Source organism: Oncorhynchus nerka, linkage group LG22, assembly GCF_034236695.1.
Source record: "Oncorhynchus nerka isolate Pitt River linkage group LG22, Oner_Uvic_2.0, whole genome shotgun sequence".
NCBI lineage: Eukaryota > Metazoa > Chordata > Actinopteri > Salmoniformes > Salmonidae > Oncorhynchus > Oncorhynchus nerka.
In genome coordinates, this window is record NC_088417.1 from 66668242 (window position 1) to 66686952 (window position 18711).

Consider the following 18711-nt stretch of genomic DNA (forward strand, 5'->3'; position numbering starts at 1 on the left):
CACTTTAAAAGGGGAAAACAGAAAGCGCCTTTAAACAGAAAGCGCTAAAGGCGCTTTTGTTGTTCTTTCTCGGATCGATTAGCCTTACAAATAATCAATGAGGAGATTCGATTAATCTGTCTCGGGCGCCCGGGTAGACGTGTTTTGCACTGGTTGAAAGTTCATCGCATTCCCTTCATTTGAGATGGCTCCTCCCTCACCATTTTTGCCCAGTTACGTCACGTGCCATAGACCGGTGCCCCGCGGTTCAGTATGATTGAATCAGCCCAGTGTCTATAAAAACTGTATAATAAAGCAGGGGTTACGCAAGTACATTTGAGGACCCGCACGCGACAAACGTGTGCTTGTGGACTGACATAATTACCATAGAAGATTTTTAGGCGACAGACGCACTTGGTTTGGGATACGCGTTTTGAAATAACATGGGTAATTGTCATACTGTTGGACCAAATGAGGCCCTTGTTGTTTCAGGTACGTACCGTCACATTCATCTTCAACTTTGTAAATATTAAGTTAATGTTACTTTCACTTGTTATTTACACAGTGACATGCACATTGGCGCGTGATTATGCCAATGGATAACCTCGTCATTGTGTCATTACCAATTCTGAAAATGTAGACCGTTACTATATTCCTCTGACGTTAGCTAGCTAGCTAGATCACAGATAGCTGACTCACAGTTGCCGCGTTCAAAACAACTGGGTACTCGGAATCTCCGACTTCACTGCGTTCTAAACAACTGGGAACTCTGGGGAAAAAACGGGCTCGGACTGGGAAAATCAATTTGAACGGTCAGTCACCCACAACTCGGAATTCCAACTCGGGAACTCTGGCCTCTTTTCTAGTGCTCCGACTTTCCGACCTGAATTATGTTTCCGAGTTTCCAGTTATTTTTAAACGCTGCAGTTATGTGTTCCTCAGGGCAGGAGGTACGTATCACTTTTTTTTCTCTAGATGCCACACCTCTACGACACACCATGTGATTGTAAACAGCATCACAATCGCACTTATGTCGTTATGAATCAAGTGATTGATGCGCATTTCAAGTTTGGGGACGTTGGAACATTGTGATTATGAATGACTGTCTCCGAGTCGTGAGGGGAGGGAACCGCCCATTCCCATACCCGTATGTCAGGCTGTCTGTGATGTCAGGTCTAATACGTTTGACATTTTAGCCATTTAGCAGGAGATTTTACCTAGATCGATTTACAGTTACCTATACATTCAGACCACAAATGTCATAGCAGATTTACGTAATACAGATTAAATGGTATGAAATTTGGCCTGGTATGTTAAAGCCACAGTGATTGTAGCTAATGGAATATTACCCATGAAATACAGTACAACTCTAAACGTAGTATAAATAACTTGCTAAAAGAACATATTAATAGGTTTTACTAATTATGTTAGATATGCTTTTTGCATCTGAAAATGTAATTTCTGGATACTAGACTGCCTGTAGCCTTCTATTTGCAGTGTGGCAATATGAGAGAGTGGTTGTCATGACTCGTGACATGTGAAACCTGAGCAAACCACTGGAATTTGTGGAACTATTGCTGATGGCTTTATTTCATCCATATGAGTTAAGTTAGAGACATTAGATGTAGCGTGAGGTCTTTTAAGGTCTGGAAACTGACTCCATCTTTACAGACCCTGATCTGTAGCAGCACTGGAGAACTGCAATTAACTATGTTATATTGGTAAATGTAGCTGCGTATATGCCTTGAAAGATTACAATGTCATTTTCAGGCAGTTTCAAGGACAGACTTCCCTCTGTCCACTAGGATACGTGAGTAGCTAGGCTATGTTATCTTAGTCTTTTGTAGAAAGTTACACAAATTAGGCATGATATCATAATCAACCCTTTTGATTGTTTTATTATTGAGACAGATAGTATGTATGAGGATTACAAATCACTCAGCAAAATCAGATTTGATTGTTTATGTAACGTTGGTTAGAGAAGAAAGAATCAGATTTGTACTCGTCTTGTACAGATTGCAGTAGTTTGACTCTGGTTTGGGGTGTAGCCTACTACAGTGCAGAGTAGTTTGTTTTTATCATAACCTCTTTGAGAAACCAGTTTCCTGTCTAATATTTTATTTGCCACATGGGCTGAATACAACAGGTGTAGACCTTAATGTGAAATACTTACTTACAAGCCCTTAACCAACAATGCAGTTCAAGAAATAAAGTTAAGAAAATATTTACTAGGAAAATATTTAAGGCTATATACAGGGGGTACAGGGACCGGGGGTACAGGTTAGTCAAGGTAATGTAGGTAAGGGTAAAGTGGCTGCATAGATAATAAACAGCGAGTAGCAGCAGTGTAAAAAAACAAAGGGGGGGTGTCAATGTAAATAGTCTGGGTGGCCATTTGATTAATTGTTCAGCAGTCTTATGGCTTGGGGGTCTTCCTGACATATGTTAAGGATCCTTTTGGACCTAGACTTTGCACTCCGGTACCGCTTGCTGTGCGGTAACAGACAACAGTTTATGACTTGGGTGAATGGAGTCTTTGACCATTTTTTGGGCCTTCCTCTGACCGTGATAGTTTGTTGGTGATGTGGACACTCTCGACCCGTTCCACTACAGCCCTGTTGATGTGAATGAGGGTGTGTTCGGCCCTCCTTTTCCTGTAGTCCACAATCCGCTCATTTGTTTTGCTCACGTTGAGGGAGAGGTTGTTGTCCTGGCACCACACTGTCAGGTCTCTGACGACCTCCCTATAGGCTGTCTCATCGTTGTTGGCTATCAGGACTACATTCCTTACTGAATGAAAGAACAGCTCTTGGATTTTCCCTTGTGTTGAAACCAGAGGTATGAGTCACCAGATGACTATGAAAACCCAAATTATTATGGTCACGTGATCCATACTACAGTGACCCTCACTTTTCCTTTTGTCACTAGATGACCATGCTGCAACTGACCGAAGAGTTGATGTGCAAGCAAGCTGTTGAGCAAGTACATGAGCGGTCTTTGTAACTTTAGGGTTATGGTTTGGTTTAAGGTCCGGGGTTAGGTTTAGGGGGTCAAAGTTAGGTTAAGGCACAGGCTAGCTTCTCTCATCCCCCATGAAATTCATAATGGCCCCGGAGGAGATGGCTGCTGTTTTACGGTCTCCTAACCAATTGTGCTATGTGAGTTTTCGCGTAATTTAAACTTATTTTGTACATAATGTTTCTGCCACTGTCTTATGACCGAAAATCGCTTCCAGATATCAGGATAGTGATTACTCACCTCGTACTGGACAAATGTTTTCTTTAACGAGTCCGATGCAAAGGATTTACTTCAGACACCTGACAAGGCCCAAATTCCCGTGATTCACATGGGAAAGAGACAGATATCAGGGACGTAGGTCATGGTGCTTTGTAAGGATCCGACTGCGAGTTGTTAATCTGCTTCTACCATCAGTCCTATTAGCCAATTTACAATCATTGGATAACAAAATAGACAAACTGCGATCACTATCATACCAATGGGACATTAAAACCTCTTTGGGATAGGCGTGCTGCTAGCGCCCGGCCTCGACAACATCCGGTGAAATTGCAGAGTGCGAAATTCATGACAGAAATCGTAATATTAAACATTCATGAAAATACAAGTGTCATACATCATTTAAAAGCTTAACTACTTGTTAATCTAGTCGCTTTGTCAGATTTCAAAAAGGCTTTACGGCGAAAGCACACCATGCGATTATCTGAGGACAGCGCCCTGCACAAAAGCATTACATACATTTTCCAACCTAGCAGAGGCGTCACGAAAGTCAGAAATGGCGATAAAATAAATCGCATACCTTTGAAGATCTTCATCTGGTTGCAATCACAAGGGTCCCAGCTACATAACAAATGGTCCTTTTGTTCAATAAAGTCCTTATTTATATCCCCAAAAGTTTGTTTCATTGGCGCGCTAGACTCGGTAATCCACCGGTTCCCTCGTTCAAAATGCATACAAATGAATCCCGTAAGTTACCAATAAACTTCTTCCAAACATATCAAACATTCCTAATCAATCCTTAGGTACCCTAATATGTAAATTAATGTTAAAATTTAAGATGGAGAATACCGGAGACCATTACCGGAGATAAATAACGAAGTACGTGCACTCACCGGAACACGCAACAAACACTACAGCCAAAATAGGAGCCACTTTATAATAAAAATAAAAAAAACAAGCCTGAAACTCTTTCTAAAGACTGACATCTAGTGGAAGCAATAGGAACTGCAATCTGGGAGGTATTCCTTTTGTATTCCCATTGACAGCCATAGTAATCAAGGGTGAGCTGAAAAAAGAGATCTGGCTGGATTGTCCTCGGGTTTTCGCCTGCCATATCAGTTCTGTTATACTCAGACATTATTTTAACAGTTTTGGAAACTTTAGAGTGTTCTATACAATAGTAATTCTATGCATATCCTAGCTTCTGGGCCTGAGTAACAGGCAGTTTACTTTGGGTACCTCATTCATCCAAACTTCTGAATACTGCCCCCTAGCCCGAAGAAGTTTTTAAACTGTAATATCTTATGTTTCACCGAGTCGTGGCTAATTGACAACGTGAATAACATACAGCTGGCGGGGTTTACTCTGCATCTGCAAGATGGAACAGCCGTCTCCGGTGAGACAAGGGGTGACGGTCTGTGTATATTTGTAAACAACAGCTGGTGCACGAAATCTAATAGTAAGGAAGTCTTGAGGATTTCCTCTACCTCAGGAGAGCAAATCCTATCTCATAAGCTGTGAACCACTGTCATGACGATGTCCTCTTTGGGTACAGCAAGCCCCACCCCCCTCTCCCTGCCTCCCCCTTGCCTCCTTCAACTAGGCTGCTGTGGTCAGAGAGAGATCGTAAATTCCTGAGGAGAAGACCCTGCCTCATGGCCACACAGTATAAGAGAGAGAGTGAATTTTCATAGAGAACAAAGGAATTTCTCCCACCTCGCAAAGCTTGAGGTCCGAACAAATGTCATGTTCCAGAAAAGGTATAAAAGATCGGTGAAGAATCCAGCTACGAACTGGTCCGTGTGTTACAACTTGGGGAAGCTCATGAGAGACGGTGTGGCCACATTACCATAACGCTGTTTATATAATAGCCTCAGATATGAGGTTTACATCTACTTGTTGTATAAGATGAATGAGTGAGTATGATACTGTTTACACAATTTTCAATGTGGTTTTGGTCTGTTTAATGAAGGAAATGCCAATTCCCTTTTGAGTTGAACTAAATCAGAGGACCGCCCCTGAGCCCAGTTAGGGTCAGGCATCCTGGGACAACCCCTTTTCTGCAATTCTGAATAAAACCCAACTTTGAGAAATTATCACCAGACCATGTTTTCCTCCATTACGAGGGGACAAAGGTTGTAGACCATTGCTGAATCTTTTAACCATACCACGTGGTAAAGTCTTTGATATTAATTACTAGTCTGCAGCTAGGAATTCTGTATCATTGAATGCGAAGAACGACAACCGCTGAAACACCCATTCTATAACGAATGAATGAATGTCAATCTGAACAATCCACTCTAACCACACAGAGGGAGAGAGCGGGACGGATAATTCTACAAAAGAAACAAACTTTTCACCAGCGATCAAGACTACACATTGAGCGTAAATATATATTGATTGCAATTGTTCCCGAATGAGTGAGCGTTCATGTGTAAAGGAATAGCATTTCAATTGTTAGAATTATTAACTCTGTAGTGACTTCTTGGTCGACCACCACTTCCCTTTTGTCTAACAAGCCGCGATGCCGGTTTAGCCCACTAGGGCACTTTCTTGTACATTTCTTGTAACCATATTGACTTTGTTTGTTTATGCATTTCTGTGAAATACTTAGTTAGTAATAAATAAATTATGTAAGACAATTGATGTATGGATAACTCATAGTGAAGACTGGGTTCGTGCAGATAACCAATTTACGACGTTTGGAATGAGACTAAAGTGAGGTAAAATAAATAATTCATTAATCAGACTATTTGATCAGATATAAAATATCTGCAGTTATTTTAGGAAATTATAACTTTAATCTGAATATTGTCCTTGGTGCCCCGACTTCCTAGTTACATGATTAATCAGTTTAATCGCGTAATACTAATTACATAGAATCTTTGATAAAAACTAAGTCTTCAATTTAATGATAGTGAAGACACCACACTATTTACAAAGAGTTTATCTATAGTCTTCATAACTGTCTATTTACCACCACAAACCAATGCTGTCACTAAGACTGCAGTCAACGAGCTGTATACGGCCATAAGCAAACAGGAAAACGCTCATCCAGAGGCGACGCTTTTGGTGGCTGGAGACTTTAATGCAGGGAAACGTAAATCCGTTTTACTTGTATGATAAATGTGCAACCAGAGGGGAAAAAAACTCTAGACCACCTTTACTCCACACAGACGCGTACAAAGCTCTCCCTGCATTTGGCAAATCTGACCATAATTCTATCCTCCTGATTCCTGTTTGCATGCAGAAACTAAAGCCGGAAGCACCAGTGGCTCGGTCAATATAGAAGTGGTCAGATGACGCAGATGCTAAGCTACAGGACTGTTTTGCTAGCACAGACTGGAATATGTTCCAGGATTCTTCCGATGGCATTGAGGAGTACACCACATCAGTCATTGGCTTCATCAATAAGTGCATCGACAACATCGTCTCCACAGTAACTGTACGTACATACTCCAACCAGAAGCCTTTGATTACAGTTTACATTCGCACTGCGCTAAAGGGTAGAGCTGCCTCATTCAAGGAGCGGGACTCTAACCCGGAAGCTTATAAGGAATCCTGCTATGCCCTCCAACGAACCATCACAGGATCAATACAGGACTAGGATTGAATCGTACAACATCGGCTCCGACGTTCGTCGGATTTGGCAGGGCTTGAAAACTATTAGACTACAAAGGGTAGCACAGCCGTGCGCTGCCCAGTGACACGAGCCTACTAGATGAGCTAAATCACTTCTATGCTCGCTTCGAGGCAAGCAACACTGAAGCATGCATGAGAGCATCAGATGTTCCGGAAGACTGTGTGATCACGCTCTCCGTAGCCGATGTGAGTAAGACATTTAAACTAGGGATGCACCAATATGACATTTTTGGCTGATATCCGATATTTTCCTTGCCAAAAAACGATACCGACATTTACCATTTTTAGCAGCCTTTTAACCTCTCTAGGGTATGTGGGACGCTAGCATCCCACCTGGCCAACATCCAGTGAGATTGCAGAGTGCCAAATTCAAATACAGAAATACTCATAAAAATTCAGAAAACAAAACATATTTTACATAGGTTTAAAGATGAACTTCTTGTGAATCCAACCACGGTGTCAGATTTTAAAAAATGCTTTACGGTGAAAGCATACCTTACGATTATTTGAGAACGTAGCCCAGACCCTTTTTTTTTGTACTTAACACTTTTTCTTTACTGCATTGTTGTTTAATAAGGGCTTGAAGGTAAACATTTCAATAAGGTCTGCACCTATTGTGTTTGGTGCATGTGACAAATACAATTTGATAACTGTCCATTATGAACATACCACCCACTAGTAACACTTATGATTTTCTCTTAGAATAAAAAAGTTTAGTAAAATAGGACCTTTTTCTTCTTCTAAGAAACAAAGGCCTAGCCATAGCGCATGAATCAACCAGGCATGAAGCGAGCCAAAATGTGATGCCATGCTTTTTAAGGGGTAAATTCTCACTCCCATGGTGGCCTCTAGTATGTGGAGTCTGTCTGGCATCTGAAGTATTCTGAGGGAAGCAGAGCAGCAGCTGTGGCTACAAGTCAGTCACTGAAATAATCCATCCTTCCAGGGTCCGTTTCAGTTTTGCTCCTCTCCACTTTGGAGACCTGCATTAAGACGTCCATCTTGTAATATGGCCCACACCCCTCATTGCAAAATTTCAGTATGCAGTGAGTGCTGAATGGTACTGGGAGTCTCTGACCAGCACGTAGGTCTGGGCAATATTGCATAAAAAGTCATCTAGATTTTTAAATTGAGTAGCATTTGAGTGGAATTTTTTTACACCTTTTTATTTCATCTTTAACTAGGCAAGTCAGTTAAGAACACATTCTTTGGCCTCCCGGGTGGTGCCGCGACCGGGAGGTCCGTGGGGCGACGCACAATTGGCCTAGCGTCGTCCGGGTTAGGGAGGGCTTGGTCGGTAGGGATGTCCTTGTCTCATCGCGCACCAGCGACACCTGTGGCGGGCCGCACCAATATGGTAGAATCCGGAAACTATCATTTCGAAAACAAAACATTTATTTCAGTGAAATATGGAATCGTTCTGTATTTTATCTAACGGGTGGCATCCCTAAGTCTAAATATTCTTGTTACATTGTACAACCTTCAATGTTATGTCATAATTATGTAAAATTCTGGCAAATTTGTTCGCAATGAGCCAGGCGGCCCTAACTGTTGCATATACTCTGACTCTGCGTGCAATGAATGCAAGAGAAGTGACACAATTTCACCTGGTTAATATTGCCTGCTAACCTGGATTTCTTTTAGCTAAATATGCAGGTTTAAAATCTATACTTCTGTGTATTGATTTTAACAAAGGCATTGGTGTTTATGGTTAGGTACAATCGTGGAATGATTGTGCTTTTTTTTCGCAAAGGCGCTTTTGTTAAATCATCCCCCAGCGCTGCATCGATTATATGCAACGCAGGACACGCTAGATAAACTAGTAATATCATCAACCATGTGTAGTTAACTAGTGATTATGATTGTTTTTTATAAGATACGTTTTTAATGCTAGCTAGCAACTTACCTTTGCTTCTACTGCATTTGCGTAACAGGCAGGCTCCTCTTGGAGTGCAATGAGAGGCAGGTGGTTAGAGCGTTGGACTAGTTAACCGTAAGGTTGCAAGATTGAATCCCAGAGCTGACCAGGTAAAAGCTGTCGTTCTGCCCCTGAACAGGGCAGTTAACCCACCATTCCTAGGCCGTCATTGAAAATAAGAAGGTGTAAAAGAAATCTGCAAAATCGGCGTCCAAAATGACTGATTTCCGATTGTTATAAAAACTTAAAATTGGCCATTCCGATAAATCGGTCGACCTCTAGTGTGAATACTTTCTGAAGGCACTGTAAATAGCCTCTGAGCGGGATGCCCTTGCAGCTAAAATGTCATTCTGTAGGCCTAATAATAAGTGCAAACAATCTTTAAGTCAAGACAAGCCAGCGTCTCCCCCTCGTGTGTGGGGGTGTCGTGAAAGCTGGACATTTCTGGTCAACAGCCAGAAATGCTTGACGCCCTTAGATGGTACTGCTTGCTGTGAGTTTTAAACCTGTAAGCCAGAATACCTTAGATGAAGGGTTAATTTTTTTTCTCACTCACACACACTATAAAAGGATTGAATCACACAAATCATGTGAAAAACAACAGCAGACATTTTTTTGTTGAATTTTTACCCCCATTTCCTCCCCAATTTCATGGTATCCAATTGTTAGTAGCTACCATCTTGTCTCATCGATACAACTCCCGTACGGGCTCGGGAGAGACTAAGGTCGAAAATCATGCATCCTCCGATACACAACCCAACCAAGCCGCACTGCTTCTTAACACCGCGCACATTCAACCCGGAAGCCAGCCGCACCAATGTGTCGGAGGAAACACCTGGCAATCTTGGTTAGTGTGCACTGCGCCTGGCCCACCACAGGAGTCGCTGGTGCGCGATGAGACAAGGATATCCCTACCTGCTAAACCCGGATGACGCTAGGCCAATTGTGTCGCCCCACGGACCTCCCGGTCGCGGCCGGTTACGACTGAGTCTGGGCGCGAACCCAGAGTCTCTGGTGGCATAGCTGGCGCTGCAGTGCCCTTAGCCACTGCGCCACCCGGGAGGCCCCCAACGGCAGACATTTTATTGATGTGACATGAAGCCATGTCCTCATGATCCGCAAGGAAGCTTAGAAACTCTTGTGTTTAGTCAAGAAAATGCTAGGCTATTTATTATGGTGGTTCATGCAATCAATTTGATTTGAATGATTCTTTAATTTCCTCAGGTCTACAGTACCTTAGGCAAACTGCATTTCCTCACATTTTGGAGGGATATTGCACATGCTTGTCTGGGTAGATGAACAGACAATGTTCCCTTGGCATGAAACATTTATCTACAATGTGCCTTATTGAACACGACCCTGGTTGCCCTTACAGCTGACAGTCATTCTCAACACTCCTCAACTGAATTTGCTCCTTCTGAAAGGCAGCTATAATAGACTGGTGGGTTGTTGTGCAACAAACCCGAGGTGTTCACAACCGTGGAGCAAAACCCCACCAGTTAACTTAGAAACAAAAGATTGACAACATTTTAAATTATATTTCCTCTACATTTTATTGAAAACCTAAATACACTGCTCCAAAAAATAAAGGGAACACTTAAACAACACAATGTCACTTCTGTGAAATCAAACTGTCCACTTAGGAAGCAACACTGATTGACAATAAATTTCACATGCTGTTGTGCAAATGGAATAGACAACAGGTGGAAATTATAAGCAATTAGCAAGACACCCCCAATAAAGGAGTGGTTCTGCAGGTGGTGACCACAGACCACTTCTCAGTTTCTATGCTTCCTGGCTCATGTTTTGGTCACTTGAATGCTGGCGGTGCTTTCACTCTAGTGGTAGCATGAGACTGAGTCTACAACCCACACAAGTGGCTCAGGTAGTGCAGCTCATCCAGGATGGCACATCAATGCGAGCTGTGGCAAGAAGGTTTGCTGTGTCTGTCAGCGTAGTGTCCAGAGCATGGAGGCGCTACCAGGAGACAGGCCAGTACATCAGGAGACGTGGAGGAGGCCGTAGGAGGGCAACAACCCAGCAGCAGGACCGCTACCTCCACCTTTGTGCAAGGAGGAGCACTGCCAGAGCCCTGCAAAATGACCTCCAGCAGGCCACAAATGTGCGTGTTTGCTCAAACGGTCAGAAACAGACTCCATGAGGGTGGTATGAGGGCCCGACGTCCACAGGTGAGGGTTGTGCTTACAGCCCAACACCGTGCAGGACGTTTGGCATTTGCCAGAGAACACCAAGATTGGCAAATTCGCCACTGGCGCTCTGTGCTCTTCACAGATGAAAGCAGGTTCACACTGAGCACATATGTGACAGTCTGGAAACGCTGTGGATAACGTTCTGCTGCCTGCAACATCCTCCAGCATGACCGGTTTGGCGGTGGGTCAGTCATGGTGTGGGGTGGCATTTCTTTGGGGGGGCCGCACAGCCCTCCATGTGCTCGCCAGAGGTAGCCTGACTGCCATTGCGTACCGAGATGAGATCCTCAGACCCCTTTTGAGACCATATGCTGGTGTGGTTGGCCCTGGGTTCCTCCTAATGCAAGACCATGCTAGACCTCATGTGGCTGGAGTGTGTCAGCAGTTCCTGCAAGAGGAAGGCATTGATGCTATAGACTGGCCCGCCCGTTCCCCAGACCTGAATCCAATTGAGCACATCTGAGACATCATGTCTCGCTCCATCCACCAACGCCACGTTGCACCACAGACTGTCCAGGAGTTGACGGATGCTTTAGTCCAGGTCTGGGAGGAGTTCCCTCAGGAGACCATCCGCCACCTCATCAGGAGCATGCCCAGGCGTTGTAGGGAGGTCGTACAGGCACGTGGAGGCCACACACACTACTGAGCCTCATTTTGACTTGTTTTAAGGACATTACATCAAAGTTGGATCAGCCTGTAGTGTGGTTTTCCACTTTAATTTTGAATGTGACTCCAAATCCAGACCTCCATGGGTTGAATTCCATTGATCATTTTTGTGTGATTTTGTTATCAGCACATTCAACTATTTAAAGAAACAAGTATTTTATAAGAATATTTCATTCATTCAGATCTAGGATGTGTTATTTTAGTGTTCCCTTTTTTTTGAGCAGTGTACATTTGCTCAATGAGCACTTTTCTCTCAAATACATTGTTACTTGTTGGTTGGCTAGCTAGCAAATGTTATATTAGCATAGATGTGATGAGTCAAAACAACTCAAAACAAGACATGGTATCAATAAGATATGAGCTGCCTACGATTCCCCACATGGCAGCTTCCTTGTCATAGCTAGCAACTATTTGACCGTCAATCATAACACAGAGTTCTGCCCCGTCAATGCGCCGCGCATCGCTTTCGTGAAGTAATTTAACCTGTCGGAAGAATGGAGTGGCAAAAATAATCCCCTTAATATCATAGCTGTCTTTGTTAGTTTATTTGCTCTAGGCCTTATCATAGCCTGGGGGGCCGACAACCACTACCAGTAAAAACCCTTTTGATAACTGCCATTTGTTAACACAATTGTGTTTTCCAGAACTTGATTTCTCATTTGCGTGTGAGCTAACTTTCCTGCAGTAGAAGTGTCACCACCATCAATTGTGGTTTGTTGGTGTATGTGGAGCAAGGGGAAGTTCTTAGTGAGTGTTTCTTTTGTGGTCTACAGGAGGCTTGTTGTGACTGTAAATCCAGTTAAATAACTTGTTTCTACATGAGGCCTAAAACACTCACAAATACACTGAACTAAGAGGGGAATAACACTACATACAATATGACACTGTAATAGGTTAACACTAAATTGGGTTTGTTTGTAGGCATGTGGAGGGGTGGTACAGCTTTGGTTGACTTGATACCCTATGACTTTATGGTTCATTGTTATAGTACTGTAGCAAAGAATTTCAATCCCAATCTACATTCAGTTAGATTGAGTTATTGACCTATATTCCAACCACTACCACCCACTCCTCCCTGGTACCTCAGCTCTTCAAACTGAGGTCTGATACCATGTTCAGTGTAAAATACAGAACTATTTCTATGGTGTTATCATCAGTGATAGTGGTTACAATGTCATACTCATGTTGTCTGTGTTGGCCAACAGGGGGTTGCTGTGGCTCCGATGGGAAGACCTATGTGGTGGGAGGCTGGTCATGGGCCTGGTGGCTCATCACAGACATCCAGAGGTAAGGAAAAGGTGTAACCCATTCACAGGATTTAGGTAGCCTACAGTTTGGAAATGTACACCAATGCAATGGAGTGATTTCAGTGCCAACAAACAATATTTCTGAATTTGATTTGCCTAAAATATTTGAATTCAATATTTTGGGGTTTGTAATGAACAGAGTGAACCATTTAATTAATAAATGGAACTTGAATAAATATTGCATTCAGTTTTAAAATTCAATATTTATTTCAATATTGCATTCATTGTCTGTGCTTGAAACTAGACTTGATAAATGTTGAATTTAAATATTGAATTGTAAAACTGAATGCAATCTTCAGTTTCAAATCATAAAATACAAGTTCACTTTATGAATTCAATGATTACATTTGTGCATTACAAATTCAGATATATTGAATTCAAGTACAGTTTCTGTTGGCACTGAAATCGCTCTACACTGCCCTAACATCCAACCATTATTTACCTCCAAAAGGCCTATTGTTTGTTGGTAGACAAATGAGTATTTTTAAACCTCAACGCCATATTTAAAACTGTGCCCATTTATCCTGACATCTACACCACACAGTTAAACATACTACGTTAGATATTATAGTCTCTTCACCAACACAAAATAAATGAGTTTTGTTATATTATAAACTGGACAAGTGGTTTGTGTGTGTGTGTAAACACAGCACCCACTACTCAGCTGCTCTCGAACACAACATTGCAGCTAACAACCCCTGTACACACTACAGCACAGCATTGAAATGGAAAGACAAACACTGACAGAGGTTAGGGAAGGTCAGGTGCAGTTCATTCTCACTGAATTCTGTTCTCTTGCTACAGACAGATAATATTAGTTGGCCTGTATTTAACAAATAAACATTTTATTTTCCACAGCGCATATGATAGTTGTGAAATCAAGTCGAAAAGATTAAAACATTTGTGGTGATCGTTTTTATATCTCTGAACACAACAAATCCCATTACAATTTATTTGATGCATTTTCCCTTAACTACATATACAGTATTGTTAATGTTATAAATTTAATGTATTATGTGTATGTTTGTTCCCTCTTTGTTTCTGCCATGCTAACTAACCTGCCTTGCCTGGTATGTGTGTCTCTCTCTCTCTGCCCTGCCGTGTCTTGGGGATGATGTCCGAACTAGCTTCAAGCTATAAAGACAAGTTGTGAATCCCAAACCACCCCCTCTCTCCTACCAACTCGCTCAGAGGGCCCTCGGTTATCACGTAATGCTGACAACTTCAAGGGTGACTTTCAGAGAGTGGCGATGGGCTCAATAAACCCATTAACTGCGGGACACACTCTTGACTTGAATGATGCAATTCATGTTCCACATTTAAATGATAAAACAAGCATGAAATTCAAATTAATAAACCTCCGTAACAGTTAAACGTTTCATTTGGGAGGTATTTCGTCTGTTACATGTGTCAAGTCTCGAAATCAGTCATCAACAAATGCATGTGGCGTATAATTAGGCACACCTCTTTTCTTTTGTATGAAATTCAAACATTTTGCAGTGCATGTTGGGATAGCACTTCGCTCTGATGCTTGCAACCTGGCTGGCTCGGTCAAAATGGCTATCTGAAGGTCTAATTACACCTTCAATAATTTTCACTCCCTCAGCTTTGGGACACAAATGGAGGTGTGTGCAAATGGAGGGGAGGGGAGGGGGGTGATTTGGGATTCAGCCAAGTGCTTTTGTCTAGTAGTTGCTAGGATACCTGCCATTAAGGCTCTAAAGTGAAGTAGAGGCATGGGATGGCTCAAGTGTTTGTTTCCTGTAGTGCTCTTTTACGGTTGTTTTCACACTTGGTCTCTTTCAGACAACTCGTGCTATTTTTGTATATTGATTAGTGATTGTCAAGGATGCACGAAGTTAGTTCCGATTCATTTATTTTTTGCATTGTGATCTATAAGCTAAGAGTTTCAAACTTTATTCGATTGTGGGGTTTGGATAGTGTGAAGCACTAAAAAAGATAAGAAAAATCATTGTAATCAAGTCACTTTGGATAAGAGCATCTGCTAAATGACTAAAATGTAAAAAAATATGTTAACAATAATATTTACATATAGCAGAAGAATGACATATTTGATGAGAATCACAACTAAAATCAATTATCACTCTTAGAGGCAAGCTGCGGAAGCTTTAAGAGCTAGAATTGATTTTAGTTGTGATTCTCATCAAATATGTTTTCTCATTGGGTGTACAATTTTCAATTACAGTATTCTTTCATCTGCAGTTATTCTTCTGCTATTTATTGTTATATTTAAATATTATTGTTAATAGTATTTTACATTTTAGTCATTTAGCAGCTGCTCTTACCCAAAGCGACTTGATTAGAATCATTTTGTCTTTATCTTTTAACTAAATGCAATCTATTAGCTTCCAAAATGTAAGTAAGTACAATGCCTTGAGAAAGTATTCATACCACTTGATTTATTCCACATTTTGTTGTTACAGCCTGAATTCAAAAATGGATTAAAAAAATTCACCTCATCTACACACAACACCCCATAATGACAAAGTGAAAGTCAATACTTTGTAGAAGCACCTTTATCAGCGATTACTGCTTAGAGACTTACCCAGAGATGCTCAAAGAGCTTTCCACACCTTGAAATAGCCACAGTTGCCTACATTAATCATAATGTACAGTTGAAGTCAGAAGTTTACATACACTTAGGTTGGCGTCATTAAAACTAGTTTTTCAACCACTCCACAAATTTCTTGAACTAGTTTTGGCAAGTCGGTTAGGACATCTACTTTGTGCATGACACAAGTCATTTTTCCAACAATTGTTTACAGACAGATTATTCACTATATCACAATTGCAGTGGGTCAGATGTTTACATGCACAAAGTTGACTGTGCCTTCTAAACAGCTTGGAAAATTCCAGAAAATGATGTCATGGTTTTAGAAGCTTCTGATAGGCTAATTTACATCATTTGAGTCAATTGGAGGTGTGGCTGTTTTTCAAGGCCTCTGTGCCTCTTTGCTTGACATCATGGGAAAATCAAAAGAAATCAGCCAAGACCTCAGAAAATAATTGTAGACCTCCACAGGTCTGATTCATTCAGGCAATTTCCAAATGACTGAAAGTACCACGTTCATCTGTACAAAGAATAGTATGCAAGTATAAATGCCATGGTACCACGCAGCCGTCATACCGCTCAGGAAGGAGATGCGTTCTGTCTGCTTGAGATGAACGTACTTTGGTGCGAAAAGTGCAAATCAACAGCAAAGGACCTTGTGAAGATGCTGGAGGAAACGGGTATCTATATCCACAGTAAAACGAGTCCTATATCGACATAACCTGAAAGGCTGCTCATCAAGGAAGAAGCTACTGCTCCAAAACTGCCATAAAAAAGCCAGACTACGGTTTGCAACTGCACATGGGGACAAAGATCGTACATTTTGGAGAAATGTCCTCTGGTCTGATGAAACAAAAATAGAACTGTTTTGCCATAATGACCATCGTTATGTTTGGAGGAAAAAGGGGATGGCTTGCAAGCCGAAGAACACCATCTCAACCATGAAGCACGGGGGTGGCCGCATCAATTTGTGACGCCACTTTGCTGCAGGAGGGTCTGGTGCACTTCACAAAATAGATGTTGCATGAGGAAGGAAAATGATGTGGATATATTGAAGCAACATCTCAAGACATGTCAGGAAGCTAAAGCTTGGTCGCAAATGGGTCTTCCAAATGGACAATGACCCCAAGCATACTTCCAAAGTTGTGGACAAAATGGCTTAAGGACAAAGTCAAGTTATTGGAGTGACCATCACATAGCCCTGACCTCAATCCTATAGAACATTTGTGGGCAGAAGTGAAAAAGCGTGTGTGAGCAAGGAGGCCACAAACCTGACTCAGTTACACCAGCTCTGTCAGGAGGATTGGGCCAAAATTCACCCAACTTATTGTGGAAGCTTGTGGAAGGCTACCCAAAACATTTGACCCAAGTTAAACAATTGAAAGCCAATGCTACCAAATACTAATTGAGTGTATGTAAACTTCTGACCCACTGAGAATGTGATAAAATCATTTTCTCTAATATTATTCTGACATTTTCACATTCTTAAAATAAAGTGGTGATCCTAACTGACCTAGGACAGAGAATTTTTACTTAGATTAAATGTCAGGAATTGTGAAAAACTAAATGTATTTGGCTAAGGTGTATGTAAACTTCCGACTTCAACTGTGGCCTACCAGAGTAGCCTACCATCAAAAACAATGGAGAAAATGCATCCCATAACATTTTAAAATGGAAATGGCTGTTCTATCATTCATTCTACAGTAGTGTCGAATGTGTGGTGTTCAAAGTAGAACTACATTCCATGAGACTTAAGAATAAAAAGAAAACATGCAGGGCTTGACATTAGTCCTTCATACAAGGTGACTGAAAATGTTGTTTTATGCAAGAAACCACTTTACAAAATAAAATGCATTATTCCCATACCATATATTACAGAGAATCATACAAATTATGCTACACTCTGCCTTTTGACTACTTAGCTTATTCAAGCCTGTCTCAAAATACAAAACTACTCTTTTTAAAACAAAGCTCTTTACCTGACTCACTTTTCAAAGATGTCTAGAAATGTATATGTTTTGTGCTCTTGTAGGAAGCAATCGCTCCCCTATTGCCGACTACAAATGACCTATAACTGGGCTAATAATATGAACAAAATGTGCGCTCGTGGCTAAATGCAGCTCTCGCTTTTGATCTCAAAACATGTACATCTACTTACGACCGCTAGTGCTGTAAACACAGTCCAGTTCAAAGTAAATTTCACAGATCCAAAAATGGCAATGGTCTGCATATAGGCCTACTGCAGCTCTGACTGTTTATGCTGCACCGGGCTGTGTAGAGTACAGGCTGAATAGTGTGTGTGAATTCAGTAAAATCCTACTCTGAAGCGTTCTGCCTACAATAAAATCTGTTACATAGTTTGTTTCGGTATGTTGCATTGAAAGTGGCTAATATTGCGTGTCACAATTGCCACAGTAAAGTGAAACGTTGATATTGTTAATACATTAGCACCGCATATTGGCTTTGCTTGAGTTGCCCTGCCAATGCATTGTTTGGGCCATTTAAAAAAATATATTTTTCACAATTTGAGCTAGGCTATATGATCACACCGGTAATAGATCCGTTGTTGTATTACTTGTGAAGCAAAGTTGAGTGCGCATACATTCGGCACGTGCCTACTCGGCACGCAGAGCAGCTGAATTGGGTGCACCTACCGCCAACAGCCCTAGACAAAAAATGTAAAATAGGAACAAGGCTTTTATCTCTTTTTTTTTTTACAGAAGTGTTCAATCTCGTGCTTCTCTCTGTGGGCTGATATTTCTGAGCTGAGCAGTAGTCTCGGCTAGTACGCGCACAGCTTAGAGGGAACATTGTGTCGGAAGCTTTCCACAGAGATGCTGGCCCAGGTTGATTCCAATGCTTCCCACAGTTATGTCAAGTTGGCTGGATGTCCATTGGGAGGTGGACCATTCTTGATACACACACACACGAAACTGTTGAGAGTGAAAAACCCAGCAGTGTTGCTGTTCTTGAGACAAACCGGTGCGCCTGGCACCTGCCATATCCTATTCAAAGGCACTTAAATATTTTGTCTTGCCATTCACCCTCTGAATGGCATACATACACAATCCAATTGTCTTGAGGCTTAAATAATTATTTAACCTGTCTCCTCCCCTTCATCAACACTGATTTTTAAAGTGGATTTAACAAGTGACATCAATAAGGGATCATAGCTTTCACCTG

At 41.6% G+C, this 18711-nt stretch overlaps 1 protein-coding gene across 2 annotated transcripts in view; it reads left to right on the forward strand.

Annotated features, from left to right (window-relative positions):
* The first annotated feature begins 246 nt into the window (after nt 1-246).
* LOC115105521 (flotillin-2a) overlaps nt 247-18711 on the forward strand; it is a 31767-nt gene continuing 13302 nt past the window's right edge. Inside the window, exons 1-2 of one of the 2 annotated variants that reach the window (XM_029627659.2) lie at nt 247-471; nt 12855-12936. In XM_029627659.2, coding sequence (XP_029483519.1) covers nt 423-471; nt 12855-12936 — 131 coding nt within the window. In that variant the 5' untranslated portion in view covers nt 247-422. The remainder of the gene's footprint in view (nt 472-12854; nt 12937-18711) is intronic. The other variant, XM_029627658.2, reaches the window with a different exon arrangement.